This window comes from Chiloscyllium plagiosum, chromosome 17, assembly GCF_004010195.1.
Source record: "Chiloscyllium plagiosum isolate BGI_BamShark_2017 chromosome 17, ASM401019v2, whole genome shotgun sequence".
Classification (NCBI taxonomy): Eukaryota; Metazoa; Chordata; class Chondrichthyes; order Orectolobiformes; family Hemiscylliidae; genus Chiloscyllium; species Chiloscyllium plagiosum.
Window position 1 is genome coordinate 11,066,358 of NC_057726.1, and position 14,171 is coordinate 11,080,528.

A 14,171-nucleotide genomic window follows, 5' to 3' on the forward strand; every position below is an offset into this window, starting at 1 on the left:
GTGGTGCCAATGCAGTCATCAATGTAGCGGAGGAAGAGGTGGGGAGTGGTGTCGGTGTAATTACGGAAGATCAACTGCTCTACGTATCCAACAAAGAGACAGGCATAGCTGGGGCCCATACGTGTGCCCATGGCTACCCCTTTGGTCTGGAGGAAGTGGGAGGATTCAAAGGAGAAATTGTTAAGGGTGAGGACCAGTTCGGCCAAACGAATGAGTGTCGGTGGAAGGGTACTATTGGGGATGTCTGGAGAGGAAAAAACGGAGAGCTTGGAGGCCCTGGTCATGACGGATGGAGGTGTAGAGGGATTGGATATCCATGGTGAAGATGAGGCATTGGGGGCCGGGGAAACGGAAGTCTTGGAGGAGGTGGAGGGCATGGGTGGTGTCTCGAATGTATGTGGGGAGTTGCTGGACAATGGGGGATAGGACAGTGTCGAGGTAGGTAGAGATGAGTTCAGTGGGGCAGGAGCATGCTGAGACAATGGATCGGCCAGGGTGGTCAGGCTTATGTATCTTGGGAAGGAGGTAGAACCGGGCAGTGCGGGGCTCCCGCACTATGAGGTTGGAAGCTGTGGGTACCCTGACATCCCTGGACACAATCGACAATTTAGCTTGGCCAATCCACTTAACGTTCACATCTTTGGACTGTGGGAGGAAACCAGAGCACATGCAGGGAACCCACGCAGAAATGGGGAGAACATGCAAACTCCACACAGACAATCACCCTAGGCTGGAATTGAACCTGGATCCTTGGTACTATGAGGCATTAGTGCTAACCATTGTGTTGCCCCCTTTTGGGAAAGGAGATCAGAGAGGAATATTTCCAGGAATCATGAGGAAAGCAGAGGGAGGTCAGAGGGTCAAGGGGGTAGAACTTTGAAAGGGTGGGGGCAGAATGTGAAGAGCGATGGAGGGTTAAGGGAAAGGCATGCAATGCCATAACAAGAGAAAAGGAGCTGAGGGGTGGAAAGGGGTGCTTAAAAACTGGGAGACAAAAGTCAGCTGCCAATCTGATGTGAAAAACAACTTGGATGAAGTCGAAGAGATTTACCATCATCAAAAAGATCTTCCTTCTTCAAGAGTCAAATGCACAGCAGAGTAGGGAAGAAACCGGAGATTTTTTTTTATGAAAAGATGATGAAATTATGTTATTTGCTGACTGCACTCAGCACCTCTGATATTTAGACAGTGCTAAGTACATCTCGCTGAGTGAAATGTTCCCCTGAGTTGACTCTATTAGCTTCAATAAAGGCCTCGGGGAAAAAAAACAAGCATGAGGGAATATTTAAGGGAATAAATTTCTTGGCAAATGAAGAGAATATCAGGCTACTGGAGTAACAAGAGGAGGTCAAGGAACAAATTTACCAGAAGATGAGCAGTGTGTTTCAAGTACTTAGGAATATCATACACCAGTTTCCTACTCAATTCCATATCCCCTCCCCACCATTCCATCTCCACTCACCCTTCCCCCCACCTTCCACTAACCCTTCAAAAAGACATTACAGCAACCTGCAGAAGACAACCAAGATATGATCTGTCAGATCCTCACAAAATTATCTGGGGCAATGGGGCGTGGGATTGAATAGATAAAGCACTGGTTATCCAAGCAAGGAAGGTTCTACAAACCTAATATAAACAGCAAGCAAGAAGCAGGGCAATGCCAAAAATACAGGCAGTTCCCCTCCCCCACCACTAACTCGATACCCTTAAAAATGAAGCATTTTCTTTGATGGTTACCACAGGCACTTGCAATCATCACAGCTGAAGTTAACAGATGGTTTTCTCTCTCTAGCCAAGGGACTCTGAAATATTATTGGTATGATCCCATGCACTGTCCCCCTGACCTGACATGTGCTCACATATGGAATGGTTTTGTACCATGACAAATCCCATCTGGCCAATGAGAAAGGGCATGCCATTTTTAAAGCTGAGGCACCCATTTTGAGCCTTCAAGCTTAGGACAAGGAACGTTGGACAATGCAGTGTCCCACCAGAAACAGCAGGACAGCTGAGTCTGTAAATATTTTTCAAACAGGAGGGGTATGTAAGTATTTGTGAAAAACAAATGTTTTCAAACTGGCATAGGGCATGAAAGGGCAACGAAAATGGAATGAGATGGTTAGCTTCTTTTCGTTATTTTTCTTTATTATATTACTGTAAAGGGACTGATGGTTGAACTTTTCATTTCGTTATTGCTCTAATTTATTGCTATGATTTTGTATTTTTGAAGATCTGTAATTCTGGACTTTTTATTTCTTTATTTTCTTCCCTAAAAATTTGTACTCAAGAATCTGTACTTAGGTATCTTTGTACCTCATGTGACGCCCGAGGTGTTAACTTGTAAACTTTTCATTGCACTCATGAGAGTACATGTGACAATAAAACTAATTCAAAAGCTCTTTCCGAGTTCCAGCACAATCAGAGTGATCAACTTGTGCTGTAAAGTTAGATTCAGAAAGAAAGAAAATTTCTTTGACAGAAACTCTTTTACAAATCTGCACCAGTAACTGAGTAACAATCAATCAGTCAGCACTGTCCTGGTACCAACATTGAAAATGAGTCCAATCAATTCATTCCTGATTTATTTTATCATGAAGATAGATTGCCAAGTAAACACTCAGAGTTTTCCATCAAAACAATAGCTGGTTTAACAAGCATTGTAGTGTTAACATCTGTCAATAACATGCAGCAATGGAGGAGACATCTCAGGAGTTTGTCCCAGCTTTTACCAAAGGCTGCAAATACGACCCCTTGCCATTACAGCCCACACTTCCCAATGAATGGCAGGATGAAAATGTTTTGAGCTGAAGGATGAAGAAAATATGTCTAAGGTTTGCAGCTCAGGGCTACTTCATGCACAAGAGACATGTTTGTATGAGAACAGTGCTGACCTTGGCATCTACACAGAGTTAGATTTAAACAGCTCTATTTTTGCTGACAAAATGAAGGTAATAAGTGCAAAAAGAAAGTTCCTTACATACATTTCTTTCGTCGCCCACAGTAGTGTTGCTTCTGATCTCTCTTGTGCTGCTGATGCTTTTGCAGTTGGGGATGATAAGAGTGGAGATGGTGCTGGTGATGATGTCCACTACTCACTGGCCGCTGTTGCATTCTGTGCTCCACCGATCGCTTGAAGAGTGCATGAGGGCGATTACCAGCAGATGAGGTGTAGTTGTGTCTTAGTGCCAGGTGATGAGGTAATGGAGTTATAAGGTATTCATTTTCTTGGCTCCGTATTAAACCTGACTGGAAGACAAATGGGATTTTTTTGGGTTTTTCCTTCCCCCCATGTGTTACAACACACAAAAGACTGTCATGTGATGATTTTAAGTCTCAAGCATGTTGAGGGGTGAGTATTAATATTTTGGGCAAAATAGTGGTATGGTAATAACGTCATTGAATTATGCAGTACAGTCCATTAGTCTGCACCAACTACAGAGGAACCTCAATTATCCCAAATATTAATTATCTGAATATCGGATTATCCGAAGGGGCTCTCAAAGTCCCAATAGAAATAATACGTCAAGGAGCTGATTCAACCCCGATCGTGTCTTTTGTTTACAGATACAATGATTAAAAAAAAGACTTTGGCTCACTGAAATGCTGACGAGAACAGTCTTGGACAGTCCAGGCACTGTCTCAAAATGACTGACCTCCCGCCCTCTCTCTGTTCCCCCCCCCACACTTTCCCTGGAGTCCTACACAGGCGTGTACCCTAAACCCACCCTTCGCCAGATAATCTCTCCAACATTGTCCTGTACTGGGCATAGGTGGAACCTGTCAAATGTTGTGTGTGCACGTATGCGCTATTTGGAGTCTTACCCCACAAAGGCAGCAGCAGTCTTACTGTTGGTGTCCACTCTGGCTGGCCCATGGAGTGGGGGGAGAGAGGTGGAACGGGAGCGGGGACGCGGACAGGGTTTGGATGGTGAGTGCTGGCGGATGGAGGTGCGAGGTGGGGCGTGCAAGTTTGGGGGTGCAGGGTTGGGGGAATAGGGTCAGGGGCTGGTGAGTGGGCAGGGTAGGGGTGGATTTTGTTGGGGGTGAGTGCGGGGGGCAGTGTTAGACGAGGTTGGGGGTGGGGCAGGGGCGGGTTGGGAGCGGATGGGTTGAGGGTGGGCGGGATCTCACACGTAGTGTGCTTTTGCCTAGTCTCCTGACTGGGGAGCAGACTTCACAGAAAACTCCGAGCCCCACAGGAAATCAATTATCTGAATAATCAATTATCTGAACGAAATAGTGCCCACCCATCTCATACAGAGGTTCCTCTGTAATCTACTCTATACCTACAAGTCTGGAAACATCGAGGGAAAACAGAGTCAAGGTTTTAGGGCAAGTGACCCTACTTCAGAACCTGAAAAGGAGTCACTCCAGACTCAAAATGTTAACTCTAACTCTCCACAGATGCTGCCAGCTAAATAGTGTACAATCCCGGTCACCACACTACCAGAAAGATGTGGATAAATGTTTACCAGGATGTTGCCTGGTATGGGGGAGTTTTGGCTATGAAGAAAGGTTTGTTTTACTGGAAGACAGGAGATTAAAGGGCGATCTTACAAAAGTTTTTAAGATTGTGAATGGTACCGAGAGAGTGGAAAGTATGAGACGTTTTCCCAAGGTGGAGGGGTCAATTACTGGGAGAGATGGATTCAAGGTGTGGGAGAGGGGATGCTTAAAAGAGATGTGCGAGGCAAGTTTTCACACAAAGGGTTGATCGTGCCTGGAAGGAAGCAGACACAATAGCAGCATACAAGAAACACCTGGAGGAATACATGAATAGGAAGGGATATAGATCCTGTACATGACTACAGTTTTAGTATGGAAGGACAAAATGTGTCAGCACAGGCTTGGAGGGCCAAAGGCCCTATTCCTGAAGAAGGGCTTATGCCCGAAACGTCGATTCTCCTGTTCCCTGGATGCTGCCTGACCTGCTGCGCTCTTCCAGCAACACATTTTCAGTTCTGGATTGTTCTATACTCATAGAACATTACAGCGCAGTACAGGCCCTTTGGCCCTCGATGTTGCGCCGCCCTGTCTTACTAAACTGAAGCCCATCCATCTACACTATTCCATTTACATCCATATACCTGTCCAATAAAGACTTAAATGAACTTAAACTTGGCGAATCTATTACCATTGCAGGCAATGCATTCTATATCCTTACTACTCTCTGAGTAAAGAAACTACCTCTGACATCTGTCTGATACCTATCTCCCCTCACTTTAAAGCTGTGTCCCCTCGTGTTTGCCTTCCCCATGCTTGGAAAAAGGCTCTCCCTGTCCACCCTATCTAACCCTCTGATCAATATGATGGGGTTCTATGTTTCTAGTATGCTTCAAAGTCACTTGACCAATTTACTTTTTTTCCAAATTGATCATAATTTTATATCTTATAACTTCGCAGAAACACCACAGGAGGAGGCAAGGTAGAAAGTCAATTGGCAGTCCTCATCGAATGACTCAGGAGCTAAAGAAGGATGATTAAAGACAGTGAATGATTACGAAAAGAAAATTGTTAGTATTTTCAAATTATAATGGTTGTTTACATGATAAACAATTGGTTTTCTGTCTTTCTAATTAAAAATGAAACAATATATAAGCAGGCAATCCCTGGGATGAAACACTTCTAACATGAAATTTCTATTAACATTAATTGTAGGCAAATTTACTCTAAAACACCCTGAGTATCCCAGCTGACTTGTTCACATGTAAATTCTTCCATAAATCTTTTTTCGATTAAGCCAATCATTTGAATTTCTTTTCACGCAATATATCTATGGGATGCAAGTCCTGATGGCAAAGCCGACACTAAATCCATTTCTAACTGGCGCTCAGAAGTGATTAACAGTGGAGAGTTGCAATATGGAACTCTACACTCCTGGCTGTGAGGACATCCACAACACTGGTAAGGAGGAAGTTCCAGGATCTTGGCCCAACAACATTGATAGAAAAGACAACACATTTCCGAGTCAGGATAGTGAGTAGTTTTGATGGAAACTTGCAGGTGGTGATGTTCCCAATTATCAACTGCTCCTGTCCTTCGAGGTCACAGGTTTGGAAAGAAACCTCAGTGAGTTACTACAGTGCATTGTGCAGACTGTACACATTGTGTGTCAGTGGTGAAGGCGAGTGCTAATCAAATGGACAGCTTTGTGTGGAGTAGCTTAATAGTCAATCAGTCAGCAGCAGATAGAGGAGAAGATGAGAAGGGAATGCCAGAACAGCCATTTTGAAAGGAAAGGTGAACACAGACATCAGAGGAAAGATTATTGGTGTGGATGTGAGACATTACGGACAGTACTTCGACAGTATTTGCAACAGAAATTAAAATATCTTCATTTATTGAATCCTTTACTATAAGGGGCATGGTGGCTCAATGGTTAGCACTGCTGCATTACAGCATTAGGGATGTGAGTTCAATTCCAGCCTCGGGCGACTATCAGTGTGGAGTTTGTACGTTCTTCTGTGTCTGTGTGGGTTTCCTCTGAGTGCTCTGCTTTCCTCCCACAGTCCAAAGATATTCAGGTTAGGTGGATTGGCCATGGGAAATATGGGGTTGTGTGGTTATCGAGATATGGAAGGGATGTGGCCCTGGGTGGAATGCTCTTTGGGTGGTCAGTGCAGACTTGATGGACAGAATGGCCTGCTTCCACACTGTAGAGATTTTAAGTAGTAAAGGTCTATGTCATTAGAAGGGTATATTTGTACAGTAAGTAGTACTGAGGTAAAGCTCTAAATAAACAACTTCACCAACATTAAATAGTACCTCTCAGGAGATGAGTGGACCTCAGGAAAGGAGGGAAAACATGGCCTGATTTAATAAACATGAATTGGTAACAATACAAGGAAGCCATAAGTTAATTCACTGGTTAGTAACTGCTGTGTGAAGTGCTGAAATGAAGAAAGATTCAGCTCTTTTAAAATGGCCTTAAGGCCATTTAAAAAAGATGATTTTATATATACATACACACATATTGGCCTTATGATTATTGAAGAGACTTAGCAGAGGGGAAGAAATTATTCATGTTTGTATAGAGTGGACAATAGAAAGCCCGTCAGGGAGTTCGGCAACAGTCAATTAATGTGAAAAGGTTTGGGTTGAGGCTTTTAGGAAATGATCTGATTTAGCAATGGGACAGATTTTTCTTAAGCAGTGGCAGGTAGTCGGGGTGACGGGGTAAACATTGATGAGTCACCAAAATGAGGAGTGGTCATCCACCTCCATAATCACAATTGTTACTCCCTCTGAAAACATCTTTGATGGCCATGCACGCTGCCCCTTGAGAGCCTGGAGACTAGGCACCATCAGTGATGCAAAGGGCCCCAATATTCATTTATCTACCTGCACTCGGTACCTTTGGAGATATCAGCAGCTCACTTAGATTACTAAAACAGGGCACAGGTATGCCCAATTCCAGGCCAGCCTTGAGCTTTCAGGTCGGCCTGCTGGTGGTAATAAGGTCCTTACATAGAGCCAAGTTCAATTCCCACATCACACAAGTCCCAGATTCAGGATTTCCTGTGAGCATTGCCACTGGAGATCACTCGGTAACCAAGAATAAACTGCATAAACCTCGAGAGTCACAAAGGAGGAAAAACCAACACTGTCGATGAGATCCATTCAATTACTAACCAGTGACAGATGGAATTTAATACAGCGAAGTGTGAGATGATGCATTTTGGCAGAAGGAAAAGGGAGAGGCAATATAAATCAAATGGTGCAGTTCAAAGGAGAGTACAGGAACAGAGGGAAGTGACAGTTCATGTGCATTGATCTCTGAAAGTGGCAGGACATTTTACAAGAGTAGTTAAAGCCCAAGGGGCCTTAGAATTCAGAAGCTGTGTGTGGGATCCTTAAATGAAAAGTGACATAAGAAAGATCCAAAGATGTTACTGCAAAAAACAGCATGGAAAATATCCCAGTGTCACATCATTGATCAAGTATTTAGAATGGGAGTCACTGCAGCAAAGGAGGGAGAAAAATAGACTGACTTTTTAAAAATTCATTCACAGGATAAGGACACCACTGGTTAGGCCAGTATATATTGTCCATCCCTAATTGCCCAGAGGGTATCTAAGAGTCAACCACATTGCTCTATAAAGTATGGAATGTATGATGGAAAGTATTAACTGAAGCAAGTACCTGGTATCCTCCAATGCTCCCCCATTTTCCTTTTCCATTACATAGACCTCCAAGCTCTGTAAGAGACAGTGACTTCCGCATCTGGAAGTCAGTGTGTCGACACTGGTTACGCCACAGCTTAGTGGGAACATCGCTGCACTCGAGCAGTGACAAAACATGAGACAGCCATCCTCACAAATTCCAAAGATTACTTGTTGCCAAAGACAGTATATCAACAATCTTTCTTCCCAAGGACAATCCCACAGTGGAACAAGCTGCCAAACGTATTGGCTGTAATCCCCTCAATTCAAATCTTCAGGACCCATCTTTAGATTATTTCCATTTAGTTTAGAAAGTTTCTTTATCAGCACTGACATCTCAGCAAGTCACGCCTGGTTCAGCCAATGCTATCCTTATCAAGATTGGCAGGATATCAATATTAGACTGTGATAATGACACAGCTAAAGTAGAAGCTGAAATAGGAGCAATAGAGAAATTAAGACAAAAAGAAAAGAGTTTATGATGTATCTATTGGGTCACAAATAGAGTATTGTGTCCATTTCTGATCACCACCCTCAGGATGGACTTAAAATGATGGACAGACCTAACAGCATTGCTAGGAATGGGAGATTTTATTGGTAAGGTAGGAAGGAGGTGGTTCATTTTTAAGCAAAATAAACTTTAAGGGTACAGGATTCAGAGAGATTTAGAAAGGGGAAAGGAAAAATTCTCTTTCCCGTTAGCTGATTGTACAAGGTTGGAGTTCATTGATTTACGGTTTTGGTGAAGAGTTATAAAGGAAATGTGGGAAGGAACGGTATGAAGGAATGGCCTGGAAACTCTCTGTTTATAAGAGCAGTGGAAGCAGCGATGGTCAGATATTTCAAAATGGAACCAGTTGGACATTCAATGGAAATCTACTTGTAGGGCAAAATGGATAGACACTGGCCGCCGGACTTGAAATGTTAACTCTGCTTTCTCTCCATAGAAACTGCCAGGCCTGCTGAGTTTCAGCGGCAATTTCTGTTTCAGTTTCAGATTTCCAGCATTTGCAGGTCCGTGGTTTGTTTTATGCATAGAGTGAGTACAATGGGCTAGCTGGATTGTTCCAATGGGAGCTAGCATGGATGTGATGGGTGGAATGGTCCACTGCCATGATGCAGTGACTTTGACTCGGATCAATGTAAAAACACTAGCCTGACAGTCTGAGAATTGCACCAACATCAAGCAGATTGGCTCCAAAATCACAGGCACATTGTTCGGGAAAGCGATAACCAGGCTGGTTATCAAAATATACTTTCCTCTGACAGTGACAAAGAGCAAAATGGTACAGGTAATCCTTTTTTTAGCACACATGCCCATCAATTTGTTCTCATCCCAAAATGAGCAGTGTGTACTGAGCCAAACATAGATGCACACCAGAAATCCAAGGCAAGATGAACAGAGAGGCTTCCTGTCTTTGATTTCATATTAATTTGATTTCATTTTAAACAACAATGCACCTTAGCTATCCATGGTTCATTACTGGAAGCAGGACTTCCAGTAACACTCTTATGTTTTCTAGGTTCCTATTAATGTTCATTTCAGGCTGCACGCTCTTCAGTTCAAATATTTAGGCCATAGGCCTCTTGTATCTAGTGCTATTTTTGGTAGACAATTCAGATGTAATGTGGGCAAGTCCAATTAATTCACCTCCTTTTATTTTCCCTTTCAAGGGAATACAAAGGGCTTGTTGCACCAAGACACATTCACAAAGACAAATAGATTGAGCTGTGATTCAGAGGAGGAATCATTTGGTCAGATGTCCATAAAGACATCGGCGAAGACTACAAACTAATTATTGTCAAGCAAGCTCCCGACCTTCAAAAACCTCCAGATTATATTTCACACAGCCTATCTGGGCCTCCACTTAAGTTCAATGCAAATTTTGAATGCCTTATTGTCCAAGTTGAAATCTAGAAAAGCACAGCAGATCAGCAGCATCCGAAAAGCATGAGAGTTGATGTTTCGGGCATAAGCCTTTCATCAGGAACGAATGGCTGAGAAGGGTTTCATATTCCTGATGAAGGGCTTATGCCCGAAATGTTGACTCTCCTACTCCTCGGATGCTGCCTGACTTGCTGTGCGTTTCCAGTTGCTGCCCTTTTCGACTCTGACTCTCCAGCATCCGCAGTCCTCACTTTCTCCCGAATTGTCCAACCCAATCAGCACGTCCTCCTTTTCCTTTCTCCCACCTGTGTTTACTTAGCATCCCTACGAAAGCATCTTTGTGTTTCATCTCAACCACTCCTTGTGTTAGCATGTCCCACATGCCAAATACTTTTCAAGTAACTAGGTTTCCTCTGAAATTGTTATTGGAATTTGATACTTTTGAACCAACCTGTTCAGAGAAGCTACTACACTTGGAGTGAGTGAGAATTGAACCCAGGCTTCCTGGCTCAGAAGTAGGAACAATGCCACTGCAACCCCTTCCCCTGCCCTGCTGGGTTTAAATATTTTCTAATCATCATTCTCAGAGATATGCAGCAGGTAGGTCTTGACCCAGCCCCCTCGGTAAAGGAAAATATTACAATAAATAGGAGGCAGGAAATTTCAGAAGCTCCAAGAGCTTATTTTCTTTGTCCTCCTTCCTTTCTCATTGATGTATTGTTTCCTTTTTGGATATTTTTAATCAACTTGTCAAGTGATGTTATATCTCTGGAGCAGGTGGGATTTGAAGTTTTGCCTCCTATCTCAGAGGTAATTCAGCACAAAACCACCTGCCCTGATGGATTCGTCGGTGACCATCTTATAAAGGATGCTCAGCAGATTCCAAAGAGATTTATAGCCAGTGAAGTACATTCGGAGTGTAGTAGTCATTGTTCAAATGTAGCGAACACAGCAGTCAACTTGTACACAGTAGAACCCATAAAAAACAAAATAATGACCAAACTCTCTGCTTTCCCATGCAATTGAGAGTTAAATATTGACCAGGATACTGAGGAATATACTGTTTCTTAAAATAATGTATGGAATGTTTACAGAAAACAACAAATGCTGGAGATCACAGCAGTTCAAGCAGGATCCCTGAAGAGAAAGGAAGCTAATGTTTCGAGTCTAGATGACTCCTGGCAATGCTCTGATGAAGAGTCACCAGGACTTGAAACATTAGGTTGCTCTCTCTCCATGGATCCTGCCTGACCTGCTGTGATTTCCAGCATTTTTTGTTTTCGGACACTCCAACAGTAATGTATGGGAGGTTCTGTCTGGAGATTTCTGCTTCGTCACTGCAGTGGAGCCCAAACTACAGTTTTTGAATAGAGAGCAGTAATCTTGAAGCCGCAGCTGGTACCCACATCCATGATGTACAGAATGATTAAAAGGAATGGGGAAAAATAAAGGGCTTCTATTTACAAAGCACTTTATTGCTAGTCCAAGGTGTTTTACAATCAACTAAATACTTTCAACAGATCTTTTTCCCTAAAGAGCATGAGTAAACTGGATGGATTGTTATAATAATTAACAATAGCTTCACACTTACAGATTTAAGTTTGAGGTTCATTTATTTGTATTTTAATTCCACTGGCTGTTTTGAACCCACAACGCCATAAAGCTAGACTACAGGTTTACTCATTAGTACCATAACCCATAACACCACCATCTACCAATATGGCACAAGATGGCATAGGTACACTGAAGGGAAAACCAGTTCATCACAAGGATTAGAGTAGAAGGGTAAAGATAAAGTCAGGTGGAAAAAGGTTTGCATGGAGTACTGACACTAGCACTGAACAGTGGGCCGAATGGACTTCTTTTGCACCTTGAGTACTATATAATTTTATGGATGCTTCAATTTTATTGACCCTTGAAGATGCTGCATTGGAGTGTCAAACAGGGAAGCCTTCCTTATAACCATGTCATGCAGCAGTATCTCCTTTTCACTCCCCACCAAATAACCCATGGTGCTATCATACCCAGCACATTACAAACCGGTGAGTCATACCACTCCACGCTGACATTGTTCCCAAACTAAAGTGGTCCCAGCTGCCTGTGTTTGGCCCATATCCCTCCAAACTTTTTCTATTCATGGACTTGTTCAAATATCCTTTAAACATTATAATTGTACCTGCATCCAATACTTTCTCTGGCAGTTCATTCCACACATGAACCACTGTGTGTGTAAAAACAGTTTCTCTACCATCTCAGAGGAAAAGGGCAGCACCACCAACTACAGGTTTCACTCTCAGCTGTGCACCTTCCTCATTTGAAAATATATTACCATTGCTTCACTGCCACTGAGTCAATATCTTGGAACTCCCTCCCTTAGTGTACTGTGAGTATCCTTAAACTCAGACTGCTCAAGGCAACAGTTGGAAAATTAGACCCTGGAAAAGCACAGCAGGTCAGGTCACATCCAAGGAGCAGAAGAATCGATGTTTCAGTCATAAACCCTTCATCAAGAAGGGCTCACACCCGAAGCGTTGACTCTCCTGCTCCTCAGATGCTGCCTGACCTGCTGTGCTTTTCCAGCAACGTACTCTCAGCTCTGATCTCCAACATCTGCAGTCCATACTTTTTACTGCTCAAGACAACAGCTCATTACTTGCTTCTCCATGGCATTAAGAGATGGAAAATAAATATTGGCCAAGCCAGCGATGCGCTTATCCCAGAAACAAATTTTTAAAAATGAAGATTTGGGTCTGTAAAGCAATATCATTTATCTCGATATCATTTCAATGCCTCTCAATTGTGTTGCCATGGTGAATAACTTCAATTAGCAAGCAATGAGTGCAGGATTACACTTGCCCTGTTGTGCTGCCACAGCAAATAGTTAACATCTTGCCCAAATCTTGGGTGGCCAACCACAAGTTCCAAACATTTTTATTGATGGCCAACGAAAACAGCAACCAGAAAAAAAAAGTTTTATTTCGGGCCACATGTTTTGTAATGCATGTCTGGTCAAAAAACTAAAACAAAGTCTTTTCTGATCTAATTAAACAAAATGTGTCTGTGAATGTCCGACATCAGACCTCGAAAATAAGAAACTTGCCTGGGGATAATTGTGCCAAACAAAAATCAAATTTTATGAGGGAAATTAATGTCAGGCTTGCATTAAAGCTCACCGTGACTTGAGGGAGAGAGAATGAAAACTTCGGAACATTAGAACACCAATATCAATATTGCAATGGTTAGAATCTGTGCAGCTCGATGTGGCCATTAAATATACACTAATCACAGGTTTCAATTATGCAAATACTGGTGTAACAGCTGAACTCCAATACAACCCCAAGGCAATGCTCCAACAAATCAGAGTTAACTGGCCTGGTTTAAATTTAATCAGTTAATTATCACAGCTAACAATTCCTGCTACATTGCCCTGCCAACCAATTAGCACCCTGTCTTCTTGCTTTATAAGCCACAAGCACCTTCTGAGGTTGGTTTTCTTGCTTTGCTGTCTTGATGACTGCAAGGCAATTAAGCTTTGACTTCTCGTCTCTTTTCAGCAATGTTCATGTTCTGTCCTACCAAGCAATCATACAAGTACAAGCGAAGGAAACTGTTCAACCCACCACTATCCGCTCAGAATAAGCATATGAAAATAAGCACATCATCAAATGTGCTCTTGAACAATACTATGGTATAAACACTGCTGGCACACCTATTGGATCTTTGTGCAAAGGAGCACATTTTGTCATTCAGAAAAGAATCATTTATCACAAGGGGAATTCAATACAATATAAAAGTATTAAAGTATTGTGCTTCACTACAGGGCAATAGAAACTCCATCATGAGTACCTTATTGATGGATATAAATGTGTTGGGAGCAGTTCATGGAGGGTTTGCTCGACTAATACCTGGAATGGTGTCAAAGAGTGTGGCGCTGGAAAAGCACAGTAGGTCAGGCAGCAATCCAGGAGCAGGAGAGTCGACATTTAGAGCATAAGCCCTTCATCAGGAATGACCAGCTGTGCTTTTCCAGCACTGCACTTTTCAACTCTGATCTGTAGCATTTTACCTTAATACCTATAATGGGTAGATTGCCTTCAGAGACAATGTTTAACGGGGTGGAC

General features: G+C 42.7%; 1 protein-coding gene across 2 annotated transcripts in view; it reads right to left on the bottom strand.

Moving 5' to 3' along the window:
* Positions 1–14,171, bottom strand: part of adamts18 (ADAM metallopeptidase with thrombospondin type 1 motif, 18) — a 263,961-nt gene that overhangs the window by 178,179 nt on the left and 71,611 nt on the right. For both annotated transcript variants that reach the window (XR_006314069.1, XM_043706550.1), the window contains exon 4: positions 2,982–3,246. Coding sequence is in view for 1 of the 2 variants with exons in the window: in XM_043706550.1 (XP_043562485.1) it covers positions 2,982–3,246 (265 nt within the window). In the remaining variant the exon portion in view is untranslated. The remainder of the gene's footprint in view (positions 1–2,981; positions 3,247–14,171) is intronic.